The 25,915-nt window shown below is 40.4% G+C and overlaps 1 protein-coding gene across 1 annotated transcript in view; it reads right to left on the reverse strand.

Annotated features, from left to right (window-relative positions):
- Positions 1 to 23,554, reverse strand: part of npr1b (natriuretic peptide receptor 1b) — a 66,729-nt gene extending 43,175 nt beyond the window's left edge. The window contains exons 1-2 of the mRNA XM_051721972.1: positions 23,421 to 23,554; positions 18,453 to 19,248 (exon numbers count right to left, since the gene is read on the reverse strand). Of these exons, the coding sequence (XP_051577932.1) occupies positions 18,453 to 19,212 (760 nt within the window). The 5' untranslated portion in view covers positions 19,213 to 19,248; positions 23,421 to 23,554. The remainder of the gene's footprint in view (positions 1 to 18,452; positions 19,249 to 23,420) is intronic.
- Between the last annotated feature and the right edge of the window lie 2,361 nt (positions 23,555 to 25,915).

Consider the following 25,915-nt stretch of genomic DNA (forward strand, 5'->3'; position numbering starts at 1 on the left):
AATTGAGGCAGTAATTAAAGCAAAATGAGCCCCTACCAAGTATTGAGTACATATACAGTAAATGAACATACTTTCCAGAAGGCCAACAATTCACTAAAAGTGTTTTTTTTATTGGTCTTATGATGTATTCTAATTTTTTGAGATAGTGAATTGGTGGGTTTTTGTTAAATGTGAGCCAAAATCATCACAATTAAAAGAACCAAAGACTTAAACTACTTCAGTCTGTGTGCATTGAATTTATTTAATACACGAGTTTCACAATTTGAGTTGAATTACTGAAATAAATGAACTTTTCCACGACATTCTAATTTATTGAGATGCACCTGTACATACTAAGGATGGCTGTAAAGTATTTACATGTTCCCAACAAGCCATGTCCTTCATAAAGTCAATGGACTGGGTAAGTAATTGTGTGATACTCACGTTGCAGCCAAGTAAGCCTGACTCACTGAACATTCACTTGACCGTCCGAGGAAACTGAGCACCTTTTTTGTTTCATTTTGTGCTGGTTCCACCTAGCGGCAGGAGTTTGTTTTGTGAAGCAGCACTCCTTCGGGACAGTGTTGTGGATGAATCTGCAGGTTCTTTGTGCTTATGCCTCCTATTGGCTGGAGTTTGTTTTGTGGAGTATTTCTTGCAGGACATTGGAGTGATTGGGTCATTTGTTGCACTCATGAAACAGCCGAATGGGCCTGACTCACTGAACATTTGTTTGACTGCCCGAGGAAACTGAATGTTTTGTTAGTTTTTTGTGCTGGTTCCGCTAGTGGCTGGAGTTTGTTTTGTGAAGGAGCACACCTTGCGGATGTGGAGGAATCTACACGTTCTTTGTGTTTATTCTGCCTATTGGCTGGAGTTTGTTTTATAGATTATCTTCTGTTATGTAATTCTGTCTCACAAAATTTGTATAGAAACACCGGACTTTAGCAATCTGACGGCAAAGTTGTCGCAGGGGCTCTCGTAGGTGTACATGGACTGTTTGAATTTGGAGGCAAGTCCCTCATTTCATCTGTTTTTGATTGCTCAACTGGAAACATTTTAGTCTCGGATCATGCCCTGGTGAGTTTAGAAATGTTGCCACATACAAAGAAAAAGAAATCATATATTTGGTGCCTTAATGTATCCCTTTTGCAAAATCCTGAATTCCAACAAATGTTAAAGGCTGAAATCAATGTTTATATGGAGACCAACTGGTCCTTTGTGGGCGTGGCTTGGGAGGCAGTTAAGGCGGTTCTTAGGGGTCAGATCATACAGTATGCCTCATTCGCCTCAAAGCACGAGAACTCTTGGAGTTGGAAAGGAATATTAAAAGTGCCGAGGCAGAGCTGAAGTGCCGAATGTCATCTGATGGCCTCAGAGAACTGACCCGATTGAAATACAGATATAATACTATTTTGTTGCGGAAGGTGGAGTTTTGGCTATTCAGGCCAAAGCAGTCATTCTTTGAGTCTGGGGACAAAGCAGGGAAGCTTTTGGCTAGATATATAAAGCAGAAAGAGTCTTTTTCTACCATTCACTCAGTGAAATCTGCTGGTGGTAAAATATTTACCTCGGCCATTGATATTAATAATGCTTTTAAAGAATTCTATCTTGATCTCTATAGTTCCACGTCTTCGTCTATGTCTACTGATGAAGATATTAGAAATTTGTGGAACCATTAGAACTTCCTAGACTGAAGACTGAGAAAAAAATAATTGATTCTGAGATATCCTTTGAGGAGCTCGGCGGGGTAATTAAGGCCTTGCCTATAGGCAAGGCTCTGGGGCCAGATGGCTTTGCCGCTGAATTTTTTTTATCCTTATGATACAGAACTGGCTCCACTTTTGCTAGAATTTATACGGAATAATTAAAGAATGGAAAGCTTCCACCAACTATGACACAAGCCCGGATCAGTCTGATTCTTAAAAAGGACAAAGATCCAAGCGAGTGTAAGAGTTACCATCCAATTTCCCTGATCCAGCTAGACATAAAAATATTGTCAAACATTTTGGCTAACCGATTAAGTAAAGTTATGACATCTCTTATACATATAGATTAGGTGGGGTTTATTCGGGGCCGTAGCTCTTCTGATAACATTAGGCGTTTCATCAATATCATATGGTCAGTGGCGAATGACCAGACTCCGGTCACTGCTATCTCACTTGATGCCGAAAAAGCATTTGATGTGGTAGAAAGGGATTATCTTTTTAAGATTTTGGAAATGTACGGGTTCGGGAATACTTTTATTGGTTGGATTAAGTAACTTTATAGACACCCGGTAGCGGCGGTACAAAAGAATGAATTAATTTCAGATTATTTTACTCTGGATATGGGCACCCAGCAGGGTTGCCCTCTTTCCCCATTATTGTTCTGTCTTGCCCTGGAACCATTAGCATTATAAGAAAGGATGTGATTTTGAGGGGGTGGTGGTGGGAGATGTGGCACATAAGCTTTTGCTTTATGATATTTTGATGATGATATTTTTTTATTCGTCTCCAACCCTACCAGATCTATGCCTTGCCTCCACAGAATTATTAATTCCTTTTCTAAGTTCTTGGGATACAGAGTTAATTGGTCTAAATCCGAAGCGTTGGCTCTGACAGCATACTGCCCAGTAACGGCTTTCCAGCCAGGTGCCTTACAGTGACCCAAACAGGGCATTAAGAATTTGGGTATTTTATTCCCAGCAAATTTTGTGATTTAGTTAGAGTTAATTTTGACCCTTTAATAAAAAGGTTTTCGAGTGATGTGGACAGGTGGGCTACATTACATTTATCTATGACTGGGTTAATGTTATAAAAATGAATTGTATTCCAAAATTCAACTACCTACTACAGTCTCTCCACATTGAAGTTCCCCTCTTTTATTTTAAACAATTTGATAGTATAGCTAAATCCTTTATCTGGAATGTTAAATGTCCTTGGATGCATTTTAATAAGTTACACAGGCCAATTGACAAAGGTGGGTTAGTTCTCCCCAAGATTTTGTTTTAATGTTATGCTTTTGGTCTCAGACATTTGGCTCATTGGTCACTTCCACCTGAGAGAGCCCCTCCCTGGCTCTTTATTGAACAGGAGGTCCTTGCCCCTATCTTGCCATTGCAAAGTCTTCCTACCAAGCTGCCCGGAGAAGTAAAGACACATCCCGTTATCTCACACATGCATTTACTGTGGACAAAAGTTTCCTGCGTGTTCAATTCTGACATTTACCTGAATGTTGCTGCAAGTATTGTTTAAACCCTAAACTGTGCGTTAACAAGTCCCCTTCCTGCTGGACAGTATGGACTGAGAAGGGAGTTGCTACGCTGGGTGACCTGTATGAAAATGGAGCGTTGAGGTCCTTTGAAAATATTATACAGTGGTTTGGGATTCCCAGATCTCAATTCTTCAGGTACTTACAGCTGTGCCATCTACTTTGTACCAATTTTGGGTGTAGTACGCAGCCCTCTAAAGCAGCAGACACTTTTGAGATGGTGCTTGCTGCTTTTGGAAAGGGTCACGAGGCTTCAGTGTACTATTCCTGGCTATTCCAGGCTTTAACATCTCTTAAGAAGTTATGGGAGAGAGACTGGAATTTAGTACTGGAGGATGAAGAATGGGGTAGGATTTTTCTAAGTCTACGTCTAGGGATACAAGGGTGCAACTCATTCAATTTAAGATCCTGCATCATTTTTATTGGACTCCCTCTAGATTGTATAGGCTTGGCCTTAAAGACACACCTACTTGATGGTGATGTCAGTTGGAGGATAGCCCATGTTTTTTGGTTCTGTACTAAGATTCAAGAGTTTTGGTCGAGGGTTCAGAGTTATGTCTGTGAGGTCTTGAGCACTCAGATTTTATTCTGACCCAGACTTTGTATTTTGGGTGATGGGGTGGGTATTAACATAGGGAACAAACACATAAAAAACTGGGTCCTTACCAGCGTGATGATCGGCAGGAAGGTGATTCTTGGGGGATGGAAGCCGGCTGGTGCGCCTTCATTTCATGAGTGGTGCACCGAGTTGGGCAGAGTGGAGGCTTTTGAAAAGATGTTGCATAGATGGCTGGGCAGTTTGGGTGCTTATGGCAAGAAGTGGGGCACTTATTTGGCCTTCCTAGAGGAATGCCAGGGAGGAGCAGTGGAGAAGGACAGTTTGGATTAAATAAATGTAATTAATTAATATGCAGAACCCTTTTTCTTTTTTTTTTTGTTAATTTTTATGTCTTTTTATGTCATCAAGTATTTTCATATATTGATAAAAGTTGATTCCATGTTTTCATGTGCTGTTTCTGTTATTTTAAGTATGGAATCAATAAAAATAGTTAATGACAAAAAAAACAAAAAAAACAACAAAAAAAAACTCAAGCAATTTTATCACACTAAAATAATTTTACGTATACACATATAATGTTTACATCTTGTGGCTATACTTTTGAAACTGTGTATTTTAACATTTATGTACTGACCCTATTTACTTCCATTGTAAGTTACAATAAACGAGGGGCGAGTCAAAATTATTTTTATGGTAATCAGCATTCTGCCAATAAATACTTTCAATTGAGCTTAACTTGTATTGAACCCTGAATATTCCTTTAATGGCTGTTAACAGGGGGACAGATTCTAGATCTCAGGGTTATAAAGACCAAGCTTTCCACTATACATGATGCTTTTGAAATTTTTGGGTTTAGATCTGGAGATGTTCAGTTCAGTATTGCATCCAAAGGTAAAAAACGATGGAAAATATCAATCCACACTATCTAGATTTAGCACATTGCTCCAGCAATGAAAAGCTGTCTATAAAAGTGTGCATTATGAGTATTAAATTTGTGTAGTTTTCTTTTTTTCCATCCTTCTGTACCCCACAGTTCAGATTAATTTTTAAGATGCTCCAGATGGATGGAAAAGCAGGGAGATGCAAGAACATTCAGAACGGCCTTGTGGGTAGTTTAGTTCAGCATGGCCGCTTTTGCGCTCTGCAACCATGGCGATGAGAGGGCAGGAAGCTCTAGTCACACAGATTGGCATTTTAAAAAGATGACAACAAGGCAGATTGATGTAACCGCTCCACTAGAACAGTACATTTGACGGGAATACTTTCTGTGTTCCCATAAAATAAGCTCAATTCATTGTGAAGAACTAATTTAAGCTTGTATTGTCCTGCTTGCTCTCATAGTTCTAGGAATGCACAGAGTTGGTGTGTTCAAAATTCAAGAATTTATGTTCAGTTTAAATTTGATTAAATGGGGCTTCTCACACACATAGATGAAAGTGGATGGCAGTAATTTGCAGATGTAAGGGACCAGAGAACAGGATCTTTCTCTTGGCACTCTGGAGCTGGGGTCCTCTTTGATGCTGGTTTCCACCATGTGCAGAATCAGGTGTGATGGAAGTGATTGGGTGCATGGAAAATTAAACCAGAAGAGCACAGTCCTCATCAACAGAGCAGCTTTGAAGTATGTGTGTGTGTGTGTGTGTGTGTGTGTGTGTGTGTGTGTGTGTGTGTGTGTGTGTGTGTGTGTGTGCAGGTATTCCTCATGTTGTGGGGACCAAATGTCCCCACAAGGATAGTAAAACCTGAAATTTTTGACGTTGTGGGGACAATCAGTCGGTCCCCATGAGGAGAACAGCTTATAAATCATACTAAATTATGTTTTTTGAAAATGTAAAAATGCAGAGAGTTTTCTGTGAGGGTTAGGTTTAGGGGTAGGGTTAGGGGTAGGGGAAAGAATATAAAGTTTGTACAGTATAAAAACCATTATGTCTATGGAGAGTCCTCATAAAACATGAAAACCCAACATGTGTGTGTGTGTGTTTGTGTGTGTGTGTGTGTGTGTGCGTGCGTGTGTGTGTGTGTGTGTGTGTGAGAGAGAGAGAGAGAGAGAGAGAGAGATTGATGCTGAAGCACTTGCTGACTTATGGCGCCTTGCAGTGCCAGAGATTTTATTTAGGAGCAAAGCAGTAGCTAAGTGCACATCACCTCAGCACTGAGAGAATGAGAGGTCTGACATCTTATGCATATGTGAGTGGGTAGGTGACATGAAATACATTACATTTTGCTTTTTTTATTTATTTATTTTTTAATTTTTTATAATAATGTAATTTTATGACCATATTTATCAAGAGACTACATGGAATATTTGCACTTTTCAAAATGTATTTGTTGGGTGTAGTCTGGTTAGAAAGTAATAAGTTACTGTAAACTACAAATATAAAGGTGTATAAAATACATTTTAAATAAATATAAAATATAAAATTGTGAAATAAATATAAAGAAATTAATGTACAAAAGTAGTGTAACACATTACATTCTAAATTCTTGTTATCAGATTACAATTACTGACATTCCATGAAGTTAATTACTTTTAAGTACATTATTTGGGTTACACATTTCAAAAGTAATATTAATTATGAAGAATTCTATGGTGGCCCAGGGGTGCACAATACAAAAAACACACAGAAATTAAGCCACAGCACTACAAAATTAGCCGCAAAAAAACTAAATTAATCCACAACACAACTAAATTAACAAAAAAAATAAAAATAAAAAATAAAAAAATATATATATATACTTTAAATGCTGTATTTTAATTTGTGGCAGTGTGACTAATTCATGAGGCTGCTTGGAAGAAGCAGAGGTGCTCGTCCCTCTGCAAGTCACTCACAAGAGAATCAATTGGTTTCCAGCATGGGAATCTGAACAGAAGAGACTTCACGTATGCTAGAAATTTCTTTTCGAAAATAATTTTTTTTGTTCTGCACCCCTGGGCCACATTAGGAATACATTTAAAGCATGAATTATGTTAATTTGTATGTCTGTTTGCATTTCTGTGACTGCTGAAGGGTGTGCGCACTCTAACGATTCATCTTAGATGACGCTGTAGAGTAATAGGGTGTTTATAAACTGTTTGAAATATAATTCTTTACCAATATGACGCAAATCCTGAACTAGCCACTTTTTGATCTTCAGGGTTGTTGTTTGTCCTCCACAGAGAGCAAATTAATTTTATTGGTAACACTTCATAATAACAGGACATGAATAACCATGGATTAATACCTGAATTAATAATTACTTCCGCATTAATTAATGATGAGTTAAGGAATGTACTAATCAGGAACTAATAAAGAGCTAACATTAACTACAACACAAGTCATATGAATTCATGCATTAATAACGGCAGCCTTATTTACATGTTAGTACATGTTTGATAGTTAATGCATTAATTAACTATAGGGAATAAACTAAATCAAACAGGCTTTAAGAAAGAATTTGAAGCATTTCAAACTTGAATTAAACATGCATATTTAATATTGTCATAATTTAAATATTTTATGCATTTATCTGTCTGCAGTTTTGCCACAAACGTCATTGAATGACGCAGTATAATTCTGCCATTTTTTTAAATAAAAAAATAAATAAATAAAAACGTAGAAAAACACAAATAATAATGAATACCAATAATTTGATCTCAACCCATTTTACATTATTCCCCATCCCTTTCATTTCATACTCTAGCACTCAATTCACTTGTCATCCGGACCATAGAAATAGGAAAGGTTGTCTTTATGTTGCTGGATCAATATTTGTTTTTGTTATATATATTTCTCAATATTTTTTCATGGATACTTTGTGAGGTTCATCAGAACTCAAAATAGAAATTCAGAATGATGATAATGATTGAATCATCATCATCATCTTCAACATCATTGTTAATAATAGTAATTTGTTTTGTTAAATTTTCTATGAACTTCATCCATTTCAAGTGCAGATAGTTCGCTACATTTCTGCCCAGAACTACAGTGTGTGGAGAGTTTGTTTCTGATAGGGCACATACTGTATAAGTGGCACTCTCTTGGCTGCTTTCCATTATTTCCTATGGTAATGTTGACATTTTTAATCTAAAATTATTGCTTGTTTTGTTGGACTGAATTAAGGATTGAAGTCAGAGTGTTCATAATATCAATTTTGACAACGTTATGTGGAGTATTTGAATTAATTTTGTTATTTGAACGTATTAAGTGGTAACATTAGCATTTTTAGCATCAGGAGAGATTGAGAGATAAAAAAACAGCTTATAAATAATTTAAAAATGTATTGTATGTCTTAATAAGTATGTTTGGATTTTCTTTTGAGTCTGTATATGTTTTAAAAGAGATTTCATTCATTTAAAGCATCTTGGTGGAAGATTGACATTTCAGTATTTTTTTTTTCCACATTAAAGGTGTTTTTCCTTTAAAATGTTGTTTTTCATATATGCTGGTGGATTTGTAGTTTCAAATAAGCAGATCTTTAAAAAAAATATTAGTCTTTATTTCACTTGTGCAAAAGGGTAAGGATCACCTTAGTGCATGTGTATCATTACTAACTCATTATTAACTACCCATGAATCTATGACTTGTTAATGCATCATCATGTCATGACTTTACTTGGTGGGGCACATCATTATTAACTCATTGTTAACTACTCATAAATCATCATCAACTGATGACTTGTTAATGCATCATCATGTCATGCCTTTACTTGGTGGGGCACATCATTATTAACTTACTATCAACTACAAATGAACTACACTAGTATGCATCCCAGTTAAATCACATATTGTTTAGTATCATTTGGTTTGTTTGTCATGAAGTAAAAGCTGAGATGCGGACATGGCCTGCATTTGGATGACAAGTGAACTGAGTGGTAGGACCCACAATGGTAGGGTGAGTATGAAGGGAAAGGAACGGAGAATCACACAGAACGGGTTGAGGTCAATTATTATTATTAAGTATAATTATATGTGGCAGTCATTAAAGGAAAAGTTCACCTAAAATTTAAAATTCTCTTATCATTTACTTACCCTCATGCCATTCCAGATGTGTATGACACTCTTTTCTTCTGCAGAATTCAAACTAAGATTTTTAGAAGTACATTTCAGCTCTGTAGGTCCATAAAATGATAAATGGGGACCAAAAATTTGAAGCTCCAAAAAGCACATAAATGCAGCCGAAAAGTAATCCATAGGACTCCAGTGGTTTAAACAATGTCTACTGAAGTTGTAAAATCGCTTTTCGGCAGGGCTGGATTGGTAATCTGGCATACCGGGCATTTTCCCGGTGGGCCGACACACTTTGGGGCCAATCAGTGGTGGACTGGCCATCGGGAGAACCGGGCGGGCCAGTTGGCTGGCCGCGAAATGGGCCGAATGGGCCGCATTAAGCTGAAACGAGCTGCCGCGTTATGCAGAACGGGTCACAAAACAGCACCGTGATATGCTGAAGGAGGTAGCGATATGCCAAAAAGGACATCAACACCCCCCCCCCCCCACCCAACAACTTTTGAGCCAGTCTCTATGTAAACTCCCAGGCCGATTTCTATTCCCAGTCCACCCCTGCTTTTCGGTGAGATCAGACCAAAACATAACTCCTTTTCCACAACAAATTTCCTTGGCCATCGTGATTTCAAACTCGATTACACTTTCTTGCACCATCTAGCACTCTGCACATGCGTCAAGCACTAGAAAGTGTAATCAAGCTTAAAATTATGATTGTGCCTAGAGACTGCAATGGCAAGATGAACAGTGAAAAATTAGTTACATTTTGGTTTATTTTCACCCAAAACTGATTGCATCACTTTAGAAGACATGGATTAAACCACTGGAATCATACAGATTACTTTTATGTTGTTATATGTGCTTTTTGGAACTTAAAATATTTTGTCCCCATTCACTTGCATCATGCATTATATGGGCCTACAGAGCTCAGATATTCTTCTAAAAATCTTTGTTTGTGTTCTGCAGACAAAACAAAGTCATACACACCTGGGATGGCATGAGCAGGGTTGGGGAGTAATGAAATACAGGTAAAGGGAATACGTATTTAAAATACAAAATATAAGTAACTGTATTCCACTACAGTTACAATTTAAATCATTGGTATTTAGAATACAGTTACATTCAAAAAGTATTTTGATTACTGAAGAGATTTCTTTGCATTTTATTGTCATATGTTTCATTTAAAATTTTGTCCTTTCAGATGGAAAACATTTACATTAACAACATAAATGATGCGATCCAAAGTGCATTTGAACAGCAGTGAAACACTTTCTTATGATGTGTTCATTCATACGAGCAGACAGAGAAGTAAGTTTGAAGTAAGTTTGGAGCAGAAGAAATAGAAATAAACCTTGTGTAAATTGTCAGCTTTACGCTAAGCTAAAATGCTATTTCTAGCCATTTTACATGCACATGTTACCAGGCACGATCATATTTTTTTATCAAGAAAATTCACGTTAGATCATAATTTCTTTTTTCTAGTAAGACCTTTGATATTAGGGCATCGTATTCTTAATGATAATCTTTGTATTGTTTTCCTATAAAAATATCTAAAAATCCTTAAAACAAGATAAATTAGACTGATCGTGTTTTAGAAACAACACTGAATAAGATATTTAGGTTTTTCAGAGAATGTATTTTTAACATGTGTATTTTGTCTTACTGTACTGGTAGAGTTTTTTTAGTCAAAACAAGTCAAACAAAATTTACCAGTGCTGAAGAAGAAATCCAAAGTATTTAGAATACGTTACTGACCTAACGGAATACGTTACAAATTACATTTTACAGCATGTATTCTGTAATCTGTAGTGGAATACATTTCAAAAGTAACCCTCCCAACCCTGTAATGAGGGTGAGTAAATGATGGGAGAATGTCTTGGTTACTTCCGTAACCTCCGTTCCCCGATGGAGGGAATGAGATGCTGTGTCGATGTAGTGACACTAGGGGTCGCCCTTGGGAGCCCCAAAAACTTCTGATCTTTGAGAAAAGGCAGGTGGTAACTGGTGAGTGGAATTTGCATGCCACTCCCCCGGAGTGTCAATGTAGTGATACTAGGGGTTCCTATACAAAAACGCCACAACTAGTTGAACTGTGTTACGTGAACTGGCAGTGCGAGACGGGCAAACCATTGTGTGCCTCGTAGTCAGCGCACCCGGCCGTCACGTAACCTCCCCCAACACTCTTACGAGCGGCGTACGGTTCCCTGCACCTCGGGGACAAGTCGACTGCCCAAAAAATGGGGACCAGCTGCCCCAGCCACGGCCTCTTCTCTTTCTTCTCCCCAAAAGGAAAAATCGTTCAGCTGGGGGCCATATAGCGTCCACATTGGGGGGGGGGGGGTGTCACTCCCAAGGGAAGACACAGCAGAGACCACAAATACATCAGGGGTCTCTGCCCAAGGAAGACGCGGGTTCACCAACGGGGGAACCATCTCGCAGAAGATACATCACACGGGGTTACATATGGGCAATCAGTGCATGTGGAGCACCTACCCTGGTACAGGGCCAAGTTAGGACACGTACTGGGCCGGCAACGAGTTTCTCCGCAAACTTGCCAGCCACAGGGCTAAGGAGGAAGGACATCCAGGGTCCACGACTTTGTGAACATGACTGGGGGTAAAAAGCGCACGTCTTCACCTCCGGGAGGGGAAAGCTGTCCTGCAACTTACCTGCTCGTACCTGACAACACACAGGACGAGACCGGCTCAACCTGGAGATTGTAGAACCTCGCGAATGTATTGGGTGTTGCATAGCCCACTGTTCTGCAGTTGTCTGCTAAAGAGGCACCATTGGTCAGAGCCCAGAGGCCACCACACTCCTAGTAGAGTGTGCCTGTAGCCCCAAGGCTATGATATATGGGCATGATATATCAAAGCGATGCTGTCAGTGACCCAGTGGGCAATCCTCTGTTTGGAGACAGCGCTCTCTTTCCGCTGTCCTCCAAAACAGACAAAGAGCTGCTCAGAGCGTCTAAAGCTCTGCGTGCGATCCAAATAGATGCGCAAAGCACACACCGGACACAGCAACGACAAGGCTGGGTCTGCCTCTTCCTGGGGCAGCGTTTGCAGGTTCACCAGCTGATCCCAAAACGTGGTTGTGGGAACCTTGGGCACATAGCCCGGTCGGGGTCTCAGTGCCACGTGAGAGTATCCCAGATCGAACTCCAGGCATGTGTGCCAACAGAGAACGCCTGCAGGTCCCCTACCCTCTTGATGGAAGTGAGCGCAGTCAGGAGGGCAGTCTTCCAAGGAGAGTGCCTTTAGCTCAACTGACTCCAGGGGCTCAAATGGAGCTCCCCGTAGAGGTCCCACGAGGGGACAAGACACGGTCTGGGAGGATTCAGCCTCCTCGCACCTCTAAGGAACCTGATGACCAGGTCATGCTTCCTAAGAGACTTACCGTCAACTGCATCATGGTGCACTGCTATAGCGGCCACGTACACCTTCAAGGTGGAGGGGGACAGCTGCCCTCCAGCCTGTCCTGCAAGAAGGAATCTCTGGGGGTCTTTGCATCAGGAAGAACACCACATAGCAACAGACGCCACTTCAAGGCATACAGGCGCCTCGTAGAGGGAGCCCTAGCTTGAGTGATTGTGTCTACCACCGCGGGCGGTAGGCCACTTAGGTCTTCCACGTCCCGTCCAAGGGCCAGACGTGGAGATTCCAGAGGTCTGGTCGTGGGTGCCAGATGGTGCCCCATCCCTGAGAAAGAAGGCCCTTCCTCAGGTTCGCAAGGAGCGTGAGGTAGAGAACCAAGTCTGGGTGGGCCAGTAAGGTGCTACTAGGACAACCTGCTCCTCGTCCTCCCTGAGCTTGCATAGCATCTGTGCAAGTAGGCTCACTGGGGGAACACATAATTGCGTAGCCCCCGGGGCCAGCTGCTTCAGATAGTTCAGCACCGACTGTGCACGCTCGCTCGTGAGGCGCGCCATCATAGAGACTGAGTCTAACTCCATGCCGAGAAAAGAGATGCTCTGAACCGGGGAGAGCTCTTTCCCAGTTGACCTGAAGCCCCAGCCAGCTGAGGTGGCTGAGCACCAAGTCCCTGTGCACACACAACAAATCCCGAGAGTGAGCTAGAATCAGCCAGTCATTGAGATAGTTGAGGATGCGGACACCCACTTCCCTTAGCAGGGCAAGGGCTGCCTCTGCGACTTTCATGAAGGTGTGAGTTGACAGGGACAGACCGAAGGGGAGGACTTTGTACTGGTACACCCAGCCCTTGAAAGCAAGCCGCAGGAAGGGCCTGTGTCGAGGTAAAACCGAAACATGGAAGTACGCGTCTTTCAGGTCTACCGCCACGAACCAATATTGATGCCGGACACTCACTAAAATGCGTTTTTTGTCAGCATCTTGAACGGGAGTCTGTGCAAGGCCCGGTTCAGTACTTGCAGGTCCAAGATTGGCCGCAACCCATCGCCTTTCTTTGTTACGATGAAGTAGGGGCTGTAAAACCCCTTCTTCATCTCGGCAAGAGGGACAGGCTCTATCGCGTCCTTCTGAAGAAGGGACACGATCTCCGCATGCAAGGCAGCAGCATTCTCTCCCATCACCGAGGTGAAGCAGACGCAATTGAACCTGGGCGGACGCCTGGTGATCTGAATCGCGTAGCCAATTCGGACGGTCCTGGTCAGCCATCGCAATGGGTTGGGGAGTGCAAGCCACGGTCCCAAGTTCCGGGCAAGGGGGACCAAGGGAACAATTGCGTCGGACGTACCGGCAGGTGGGGCCTCGCGGTGGGAGCGGAGGAGCCCATAAATTGGGTCCGGGCCACAATCTCATGAGATCATCATGCTCCTCCTGGAAGAAAGGAAACGGGGCGGGGCGGGGCACGGCCGTGAGTGACGCTCTGAGCCCAGGAACCAATCGTCAAGCCATGAGGGATTGGGGGAGTGGAGGGTTCCACTCCAGCCCGACACTCACAGCCGCCCAGGCAAGCATGGCCGCCAGCTCCGCATCAGCCTGCGACTTGGCACCGCACCCGAGGGTGGGAGCACAGTCAATTCCTCAGCGTCAGACTGGACGAGCCTGCTCTCCGATGCTGCGATCGAGAGCTCATCCTCTTTGTGAGCCCCGAATGAGATCGCAAACTCTGAGATGAGCCGGCGCACACGAGCAACTGGGGAATGGGAAGTCCGTGGGGGGTTTCCCGGCGGAGAAGCTCCCACTGAGGTCCCCAAATCTCCCCCAGTGCTAACCGCCATGGCCTCATACCCGTAGGTAGAAGGACCGAGGCGGGGAGACACTAGGATGGCTTTCCATCTGACGAAGGAAAGCCGCGACCGCAACGTTGCCATGGTCATGTTCTCGCAATGAGGACATGACCCATCCATGAACGATGTCTCCGCGTGGGCAGCGCCCAAGCACGTGAGACAACGATCGTGGCCATCAGAAGCGGAGAGATAGCGACCGCAACCTGGAATTATACACAGACGGAAAGGCATCTTTAAAAAGACGCTCCATCTGTGCCAGTTTTTAGTAGGAAAATATACTCTTTTATTAGAAAGAATATACTCTTTTAGCTGCTGAAGTGCCCAGGGGCGTTCTCTGCACACCACCGGTGCAAGAGGGGGAGAAACCGCTGTAATGCGCTGTAAATCCAACAGCTTTCGAGGTGAATGGATTGGCGGAGGAATTCAGCTCGCTGAAACACAACCACTCGGCACCGAAGAAAAAATCTGAATGAGTGGTTGCAAGCCAGCTCCTTTTATACCCGTATGTCCGGGGAAGTGGCATTCAAATTCCACTCGCCAATTCCCCTTGGCCTTTTCTCAAAGATCAGAGGTGTCTGGGGCTCCCATGGGTAACCCCTAGTGTCACTACATTGACAAAATGTTGAGTGAGTGACAGATAGGGAACTATTCCTTTAATAAGTTCAACATTTGATAAAGATGATCCAAGTAAATTATGCAATGCAGAATAATCCTGCGTTTGTGGCGAAACTGAAGGCATCAAAAGGTATAATTTTTTTAAATTATGACCATATTAAATTATAAACATTTAATTCAAGGTTGAAGTATTTTACATTATTTCTTATAAAGTGTATTTGATTTAGTTTATTCCCTAATATTAATTAATGCATTAACTATCAAACATGTACAAACATGTCATTAAGGTGACCGTTATTAATGTATGAATTCATATGACTCATGTTGTAGTTAATGTTAGCTCTTCATAAGTTCCTGATTAGTACATTCTTTAACTCATCATTAATTTATGCAGAAGTAACTATTAATTCAGGCATTAATTAATGATTATTCATGTACAGTTATTATAAAGTGTTACCATTTTATTTGATTTTTTTATTGGCTGTTTTTGAGCAGAATGTTTTACTTAGACTTTGTCACTTTGTGGAGGATCGGAAAAAGGGATACTGCTGACATCATCTCATGAAAACATATCTAGATGTGCTTACAGTGTTATGTGTCCTCAAAGGGTTTTATAAGATATACAAAGTCCCCACCTGAGAAATCTCCCCTTGTGTTTTTAAGCACACAATTTACAAATACAGATAAAGCTTGGATGAAAAAGATAATAGCTTTGTAAGAGAATATTTTAAGCTTTTTTTTTTACCGCATTATTTAATTTTGAACTCAATTACATTTGCCTAGCTATTCATTCCGTGACTCAACAGAACATCCAGTGACTAATGATGAATGAAAAATTAAAGTCAAAATCAGTGAATGAAAAACTCTCAGCTCTCAACTTTCACAGGAAATTCCAACAGAACAGATAGTGTGTGCTAAAATGTGTATGGTCACAGGGTTGTGACCTCTGTTAATAAATGTTTTTCTGTTGACATTTTATGCCCCTGTGGGAACTGGAAAAAAAAAAAAGAAAACAGGTTTACAGCACATTTTCCCCATTAGAATCTTTTTGCAAGATACAGGTTTCCTGAGCTCTCCTTTCCTTTCTGTAGAACTATAAATCTGATACTGATAACAGAACACGGCATGACATTTAACTGCACAGACAATGACAGACAATTCCACTTTGATACACTGCTTCACGAGATGGTGTGGTAACGTTCCCTCAACACCCTCCAATGTTCACATGAAATCTGCACTAGTTGTTTAGTGACAAGTTCCATTGTGACAACTTGCCCCATATTGTGTGATAATATGTTCCTCTATTGAGGCATGCTGTCATAAAAATTCAACGTGTGTTCAATGAACTGTATCTTTTTTCCTAGCCAATTTGTTAGCTAGCTTTTTGTAGCCAAGACTGTCTAAGAAGAAACTGACTTTCAAAAATAAGCCTACCCTGAGATATATTCACATGTTATTTTTATAATGCTAGTGACGCTCCATGGAGAGTTTCAGTGTCTATCCAACAGAAGATTTAATTTTCCAGTGTAGCCTATTCCAAAATTATCTTAATATTTCCATTCCCTTCAGTGATGTCTTGTGATAAAACCTATAATGGATGGCAGAATTATTCGTGTGTTATTATATATAGTTTATTATACATAGTTAGACATATTTATAGTTATTATATACAGTTTTCACTTAATGTAATAGTGGAGTATTACATTAAGGTTGGTATGCAAACAGTGGGTTGTTATATTGTGTTTTAACATTTTAGTTTATTTTAATCTAATAACATGCATTATTCTAATGTTTCCAGCAATAAATCACAGAGTTCTGCTTTAGAGAAGGTAACAGGATGTCTATTATCTCAACTTATGTCACTTAGTTCAAAAAGGGATCAAATGGAGAATCGCCCAATTAGATTAATATCTAAACATTTTTCACTGTCCTCCACCTCTCTACTGTCAGACTAACTCTTACTTTTTGCCTTCACTCGTTTACACTCTCGCTCACCCTTTCCCGTTATGCTATATTCGTAAGTCTGTATGCCATTAAACTTGTTTATGGGCCTTGATCTAGTGACCTTATGCAGCATTTATTTCTGAATTACAGAGTGCAGAGAAAATCAAGCTCAGCGGGAAAAAAAACTAGGGTATAAAGTCACTGACTAAAACCTTCACACATGCTGAGACCATCACAACAACCTTGAAAAAACGTCTAAAGACACACATCTTCCATTAGCACTTAACTAATCCATAACCATGTGATAAATAAAGCCACCTTTTATTACTAAAGAAATCCCCTTTTCTCTTTTCTCTGTTTGTAATTACACTTCTGCTCAAGCTGTGCACTATTTCGGCCTGTTAAACAGCTCTATGGAATACTTCGTTCTGATTGGTCAATCGCGACATTCTGTGGTCAAATATTTTTGTATGATAACAGCTGTATATTTAACCATTGTCCCAGGCGAACAATCTCCTACACTGTGCTAGCTTCGTACATCTCTTAGGACTTAACAGTTTTCTCACACAATAAAATAATTTTACTTAAAAGAATAATCAATATTTCATTTTTTTAGCTTACCAAATATGTAGATGCTTTGCGTTGTGGTCCTGATAACCCTGTCGGGTTTATTTTGTGATACCGACAGGATGACTGTACAATTCAGGATGACTTAAAATTCAGTGTTGCTGAACTGCTATTTTTGCAGTTGTTTTCACTGATATATATATATATATATATATATATATATATATATATATATATATATATATATATATATATAGAACTGGATCGCTGATGCAATGGTAAACTGCTAGCAGGAGGTGAAGCAACTGGAAGTGTTCAAGCGGCCATCTTGGTGTGCCCCAATTGCCATAGAGCCTCAACGACTGACAGGCGATAACGCCACCGTTTCACCGTCTGTACAGTATATAACAGTCGCATTTTGCCCTCTAGTGACAATCATGATTAACTTTTAATTTGCTCGTTATGGATAATATTAATTACGATGGAGAAGATATATGCAGATTGCAATGTCAGAGCATTCACCTGTCCTGGTGTGCAGCTTATCAATGTAGCACAATGTTCACAAGGGACATGGCAAAACTGTCCACAAGTTGTAATGTAAGTAGGGAAACAACATGTATACATATATAGGTATAGGGTTACAACACGTTGTTTCCCTCAGAGGGTCCTTAAAAAGTCAGACCAGTGTTTCTAATTCACCTAAAATGCTTGGGATTTGCCTGTTTTTTATATTAAAGTGCTGTCTGTAGTCATACATAGATACATGTCATACATTCTGTGTGCACTATCCATTAAAAAAAAATTAAACATATCGTATCAGTTTAATTTGAACCATCTTGGCTTTGATTGTCTCCCTCAAACTCTGCGTGCCCGCTACGTGCATTCTCAGGCAAGTGACTGCTAGAAAAAAGGCACTTTTTGATGAAAAAAAAAAATACATAAGGTATTTAACTCAGAACTAATACTTCGATGTTTGCAATTAATGTCTCTGAATGTCTCAGTGAACTTGTTTACATTTCGCTTATCTGTTTGCAGCTGAAGTTACTGTTTGATATAGATAAACATAACTCACTCAGGCTTTCAAGAAACAGGAAAAATTCCCAACTTTATATAAATAAATAATTACATGTGTGATACGTTTGCATTGTACTTGCAGATTTCTGATATAAAATCGGTGATTGAAGATTGAGTGGAGTTTAAAATCACCTCATCTATTACAACACAACCAAGAACAAACAGTTGACAGTAGTGTCTCTTTGAAGAGCATTAGTGAATGAAAGAAGAACACACAGATGCCCAGTTACATCAGGCATTCAGCAGACTGTGAGAAACAAGTCACTCACCTCTGCCACCCTCCTGGATCTTGTGCAGGAGTTCAGAGTAGTTAACAGGTCCTTTATTCTCCTCGAACACTAGGTCCATGGTTGTGATGTTCTCCTCATGTATCTCTGTGTACAGCCCCTCCAGGGCAAAGTAGCATGCCCTGTCGCCCATTTTAGTGTCACTGAACATCAGCAGGGTGTGCTGGTGCCAACCGAAATGCCTGTATAGGTGGAGGGCATACTCGCCCAGTTTCTTGTGTGTGGGGCCTGTATTAGTGATAGAAGTGTACATCTCCATGTTCAGAAAAGCTACGGCAGGGGCTCCTGCTGTGATCATGGGAAGGCCCCAATGAGTTGTGAACAGCCCAACAGGGGAGGCGGTATAGTCGCAGCCAGGTCCTATGAAGGCCCAAGGGTTGTGTTCAAACTTCAGGTCAACAGCCATGAGAGGAGCAATGGACTCCGAGCAGATGCCATCTCCATCCTCACTGTTTGCAAAGATGTGTCGGAGGTGATGCCTGGGCAGCAGGGTGGGGTTGGCATTAATGTGGGCGATGGCGCGCTCCAGTGGGGGTCCCACACGAGGCCACGCCCAGGGGTAGGAAGTGTTATGCTGAGGAAGTATGACAGCCAGTATGATATCATCTGTGTGGTTGTGTGTGGGTCTGTGGGACCCTTGGCGTCTGCTGGTCTTGGTCCAGGTTGGCAGAATCCTGCAGCAGAGCATGAGCAGCAGCAGCAGAAATGGTCTGCCTCCTCGAAACCAGATCAACAGACTCATATCACTTCAGCTCACTATTCAAACTAATCACAAACACTACACATACACACACACACACACACACACACACACACATACAAAGAAAAAGAGAAATAAATCATATGAGATTCCATTTTAAAAGAATAAAACAGCAGCAAGGACGGATTAAGAACTGAGAGGCCCATAGGCAGATACACAATGGAGGCCCCCCATGCCCAAAGAAAGTAATAATACAAATATTATTACTACTACTGCATGACACTAATTAAGTGACTACATTCTCCCTTATGCAGTCTTGCACAGGATGTTTGGCAGAATTGGTCGGATTTTTCAAATAGAAGAAAAAATTGGGGAAACTTAGTAGTAATTATTACAGTAACAAATGTGACCAGTGTCATACATGGCCAATTAGGCCTATATTTACTTATGAATTATGAACCAAAGCAAGATCATGCATTATAAAGGCCTGCTTTCGCTATTTCATTAAACATTTAATGTATGCAGGACTTAAATATTTTAAAGTCCATCACAAAGTCGCTTAGCCTATACAGTAACAAATGAATTTAACCCATCAGCTTTGTACACAGCCAGGGTAAACTGCACCTTATCTCTGTGTTTGGAAGCATTTCAACTATCTGTCCTTTAACGTTCTGAGACCCCGAGTCCACATGCGTGGACATTAAGTTTTGGCTTTGCTATAGGCTATGCATACTTTAATTTAATTTAAACTTACTGATCTCAGTTCAGGAGACTCTAGGCTATCATTAAAGGGTTAAACTTTCGACGCTCCGGGACATGTGTGAAAACAACATGGTGCCAATCTCAGCTGAGTTTCTCTTTGGGAGAAAAGACAACAAAACTACATCTGATAAGAAACTCATTAAGTTTTTACATTAGTTTGACTCAAAAAGAAGAGTCTCTAGTATCATCCAATATTCCATTTGAAAAAATGTCATTGATTTATTGTGAAACGGCACTCTGTTAAACATAATTTTCCTTGAAATATCCTATATTTACTGTGCATTATCAAATTGAGAATCAATGGATGCATCCAAAAGCTGGAAAATGTTGCTTTCAGAGGCTGTATATGAATGAAAATAAAGTGCATTTCAAACTGTTCTGAGACCAATGCATCAGAGAAAGTCATTCCCTAATTAGGGAGCAAGGGAGCATCCTATAGCATTCCTATGCAGCCTGTACATTCACTCCAAACATCCGGTCAAAAGTTCAGTTTCAGGTGGCAGATGATGTTTGGATCATTCAACATGTTTGGCAAACATGGGACGATGGTAATCAGTGCAAAGATCCAGAATTTTTCATACAAAATGTTATTTTAACATGGCTGGCAGTGATTGGATGATGCTGGCCATTGTTTTAAATCAGAATTATTTATGCTAATTTCTGATGTAAAGTCTGTGACATCTCAAAAACATGAATAAACAACACTCCTGGAAACATAAACAATTTGAGAAATAAAATAAATGTTTGACTTCCTATAGCTTTCTATTATTAAAAATTTCACAACTTAGTCCCACTGTCCATATACCTGTATGTGGACATCAAATGTTTGGAAAACTATTTGTTACATAACAAATAGGGGAATGGAAAATACACACAGCAGTCACGCTTGGGTCTCAGGTGGTTAAATAAATGCACTGCGCCAGTGAGACGCAGATTCCCTGAGCGTGCACATGAGTGCCAGTGCTCGTGCTGATATAGCCCAGAACGCGATTGGCCGAACAAAAGGCATTTCACATAAGACTGACATTTACATGGATTTATAATAGATATCTCATTAAATAAATAAAAAAAAAGGTTTAGAGCTTGAGGCTCCTTGGGTTTAGAGGCTCGTGGGCAATGGCCCAATCTGCCCTGTGGTTAATGAACAGCAGCAGTCACTTTACAATGCTCACAGAACAGAATGAATTATAGAGATAGTTCCCACAAAAATAAAAATGTACTCATCCTTATGTTGTTCCAAACTGGTATGACTCTTTTTCTTTCATGGAACACAAAGATTGTGTTAGGAACTATAACGGCTTCAGTCACCATTCACTTTTATTGTATCGAAAAAACATGCAATGATAGCGAATGATCACTGAGGGTAACATTTTGCCTTAAAGGTGCTGTAACTATTTATTTTATGAAATGACAAGCAGAAAATGTCAAAATGCCCTGAAAAATATATTTGAAATGGCAGCCTTGAATTTTCACATCTGTCACTGTAAACAGTGGGACAAAAAATTGGCCACAATCAGTTTGCCAGTTGTCAGTTTGAGAATGCTACTTTGCTATTGTTGCTTTCACAGCTAACGTCACAATACCTATACGATGTCTGTGTAACTGTTCAGGTTTGCAGACATCAAATTGCATGTTTATTTTCTTACTTGTGACATTAAAACGCTTTCCTGCATCATTTCTGATAATAAGCTTTTGTTTAATAAGCTCAGTGTCTCTGAGTGTATGTGCTTGTCTTTTTTGGAAAGAGGGGAAAGAAGGAGTCTTACTCAATGGCCAATTGTATGCACAATTGTCAATTCACATCATGTCAAAATAACCGTAATTATGAAATTCAGATTTATAAAAAGCGTTCACGTCTTCATAGAACTCTTAATTATAAATTGTAAACTTGGAATTCTATGAAAGATCCGACTGGACAGTCATGACATCATGTAGAAAGAACCAATATGGCCTAAACTGTTAAAGGTAGTGAACACATACAGTGGGCGGCTGTGGCTCAGGTGGTAGAGCAGGTTGTCCACTAATCACAGGGTTAGCAGCTTGATTCCCAACCCACATGACTCCATATGCCGAAGCGTACTTGGGCAAGACACTGAACTCCAAGTTGCTCCTAATGACAGGCTAGCCTTGCATGGCTGCTCTGCTGTCATTGGTGTGTGAGTGTGTGTGTGAATGGGTGAATGAGACACAGTGTAAAGTGCTTTGTAGAACAACTAAGGTTAAAAAAAAGGTGCTATATAAGTGCAGACCATTTACCATTCTATTTGATATGCCATTTCATTGTGCCATTGATACCTGGATCACTTTCTTTGTTCTTAAACATTTTGCAGGGACATAGAGTATAAAGGTGAATTAATGAATTAATGTAGAGATCAGTAGCAGATTCAGGCATGGGCGACGTGCAGTTGTCCACGGCGGCATCTTGCGGTGGGGTGACACGAGGCACCCACACCTTAATAAATATTTAGAGATAAAAGATAAATATTTTGCTGTTATGAACGTTGTCATAGAAACAAATAACTTCAGAGGTCCCAGGATGTGAACAGCTCCGAGTAGAATCTCAGAATTGCCATCTCGTAATAACAGTAAGTCCTACACAACGTGAACGCAGCATAAGTCTGGAGGAGCACCTTTAAAACCTCCTTTTGTGTTCCACTGAAGAACATAACAGTTTGGAACAATAAGAGAGTAAATTATGACTGAACTTACACATTTGGATGAACAAGGCCTAGTATATTTAAAAAAATAACCCAAATACACACTTTCAAACACATAAAATTACACAGATAAATGCTTTTAAGCCTCAGCCAGCACCTGCATACAAATACAATTCTCAGAGGCTATTCTTTTACATGGACACACTTCAAATATTCTAACTTAGCAAAAAAAAAAACTTTGAAAAATAAAATTGCATGTTTTTTGGTACAAGGCGATTTTGACATTTTACTGACTCATTCACTCTGTTTTTGGATCAGAATAGCAGCTGTGTGTCTCTCTTCCAAATAATGTAATTTGTGGAAAATTGCTTTATAGTTACCTCTGTGAAGAAAACCTTATTCTGTGCTACTTTTTTTAAATGGTGACCACAATAATACCATGCAACTAAAGGTAATTAAAAAACAAGAACAATATATATATATATATATATATATATATATATATATATATATATATATAAAAACATAAAAAGCAACTCAAACACTGAACTGTAAATTTAACAGGAACACCTGAATGCATCCTGTATGATAGTTTAAAATAGACCTCATGCTATTGTGTGTGGAGAACTTTAAAAAAAAACCCCACTAAAAATAATTTACCACTAGACAATCTACTGTATATATAACACAAAAATATGTCAAAACATATTTTGCAAAAACAAATCAACTCAATTTGAAAGTCAGCTAAAGAAAAAACTTTCAAACACAGCACTCCAAACAAATATTAAAGCCAGATTGCTCTCAGAACCTACTATCATCTTTCTGAAGTACCTTTTATACATGGTATCTTCTGGTCTCCTCAGCATCAGTCAGCGCAATCCAGCCACAAGTCCATTCAACATAGCACAAAGCAGTTTTGAATACAACACATCCCTGCCTCAGTGCAACTCATCTCTGCAGCTGTGTCATTCAGAATGCCAAGAGCAGGAGTGATTGTCAGAAATCACGTTACCTTACAGAAAGCTCCGCCTTATTTCTATATCGAGCTGCATTCCCTGCCATACTCCGGGGTTCTGAGGGTATTAATGCCTCTCAGCTGCAGTTACTTCCGGCTGAAAGAGAGTGCGAAAGAGTGTGTGTGTGTGTGTGTGTGTGTGTGTGTGTGTGTGTAATGTATCTTCTCTCCTTTGTGCCAGCAGACTGCTAGTCAGAGCAGCACTCAAGAACGTTCCCAGCTATCCAAAAACATGCTCGTCAATTAGAACTTATAATTCCAGTTATAAGGAAATCTGTAGCATCAAAGTCTACACCTTGAATTGAGTCACCAATATCACACTTTAGCTGTGCTGTTGTACTGAATATCAGCATGATTGTGATTTGGCAATTGGGAGTGTGTCGTGACTCATGATATTGCTTTTATACAACAGTTAATATTTAGAAACTTACATTTTAGACAAAATATGGCCAGTTATTTTGTCTAGTCTTGGTCCACTGGAGAAAATAGTTTCAAACAAAGCTAAAGCAGGATCAACCATTGTGTGTTGCAAAGCAAACCCACTATTAGAGTTACTATATACACTTAAATTAAAATTGGAATCTTTTTCTAGTTCTTAAAAAAAACTAAATGAAACAGTAATTATGTCAAATTTTTACATTCGGGTAAATGTTTACTTTTTTGTACATTTCTCACACTTTTTTCTCAGAAATTTTCTGCGGACCCCCTGGGTGTCCCCAGACTTCAGATTGAAAACCCCTGAACTACAGGACTGGACTGGAGCTCACTATTGTATAAAGCAGTGTGGAGATAATTCTTAGTTTAAGGTGCTTTTTTGGAATGACAATTATTTGTAAATGTGTTTCAGCAAGCATTTACAGCTTAGTTGCATACATAATGTGCAAAAAAAAAAAAAAAAAAAGAAAAAGAAAAAGAAAAAACAAAATAGTAATAATTTTACTTGTTGCAGAATGTGTCAGAGATTTACAGAGGCTCTGGACCCAAACACAGAGTGAAAAATAAGGGGATTTATTAATATAAAAATAAACAAAAACCAACATAAACTACCCCATAGGGGAAAAACACAAAGTCCAATGTAGAGAAGAACGGAGTAGGGTTGGGGTGGACGAATAGGGACCAGGACCGACAGACTCTAAACAAGACGAACTGGCACTGGACAGCACACACGAGGAGACTAAACTAGGGAAAGAAATCAAACAGGTTAACAGACAGGGCAGGTGTGACTAATAAACTAATACTAGGCAAACAAGGAGGCAGGGTATGACGCAAGGCTGAGAGACATGCGGATATACAGAAACAAAAAGCCACAGACACGTGGGAATACAGAAACAAAACGAAGCCACATGCTCTCACAAGACACAAAACACCCGAATGGCATGAGCACACATCGCCAAACCAATAAGGCAATATACGCTCATGCCAACCAACAGACAAGACGAGAGAATGCGTAGCAACGCCAAACAAAGCAATGCCACGCATTCCTACACTAGACAAAGTCTGAGCGTACACTGCAAGGCAAACGGCACGCGGTGCACGCAACAGGCGACAAAACAAGACAGGACACCTGTGCGAGAGTTTGGCCACACACAAACCTGACACCTCAGACCGAAATGACCGAACCTCAGCACAATGAGAAGACAGCTCGCAACCCGGGCGCACAGCTCAACGCGAGCGCAACGAGGTGCAGCCGTGTTCATGAGAGACAGATATAAACTACTGACACGAGTGCACGCCGTCAAGATGACATAAGCGCAATGCACTCATATCAATGACAGACAGAACAAGGAGCATGAGTGTTCGGATCCCGACATCAACTGAAACTGAACAAGACAGGGAAGTCAGGATCTAGACACCATGCTCCGAACATGAAACATGAGACCAACAGAGGAGCACACGGCAGTAAAATAACAACCGAAACCGTGCGCTCACGCAGAGACAGAAAACGAAACACAAGACAGACATAGGACAATGATGTCACGGTCCTGTCACACAAAATCCCAGACTGACAGGACTGTGACATTACCCTCCTTTAGACTAAAATTTTCATGCTGATCAGTATTATTTTTTTTTTATTTTTTATGTTTTTTTTTTTATTTTTATCCCCTTTTCTCCCAATTTGTAATGCCCAATTCCCACTACTTAGTAAGTCCTCGTGGTGGCGTGGTTACTCATCTCAACCCAGGTGGTGGAGAACAAGTCTCAGTTGTCTCCGCTTCTGAGACAGTCAATCTGCGCATCTTATCACGTGGCTCGTTGTGCATGACACCGCGGAGACTCCCAGCATGTGGAGGTTCATGATACCCTTCGCGAC

Source organism: Myxocyprinus asiaticus, chromosome 16 (assembly GCF_019703515.2).
Source record: "Myxocyprinus asiaticus isolate MX2 ecotype Aquarium Trade chromosome 16, UBuf_Myxa_2, whole genome shotgun sequence".
In the NCBI taxonomy this organism is placed as follows: domain Eukaryota; kingdom Metazoa; phylum Chordata; class Actinopteri; order Cypriniformes; family Catostomidae; genus Myxocyprinus; species Myxocyprinus asiaticus.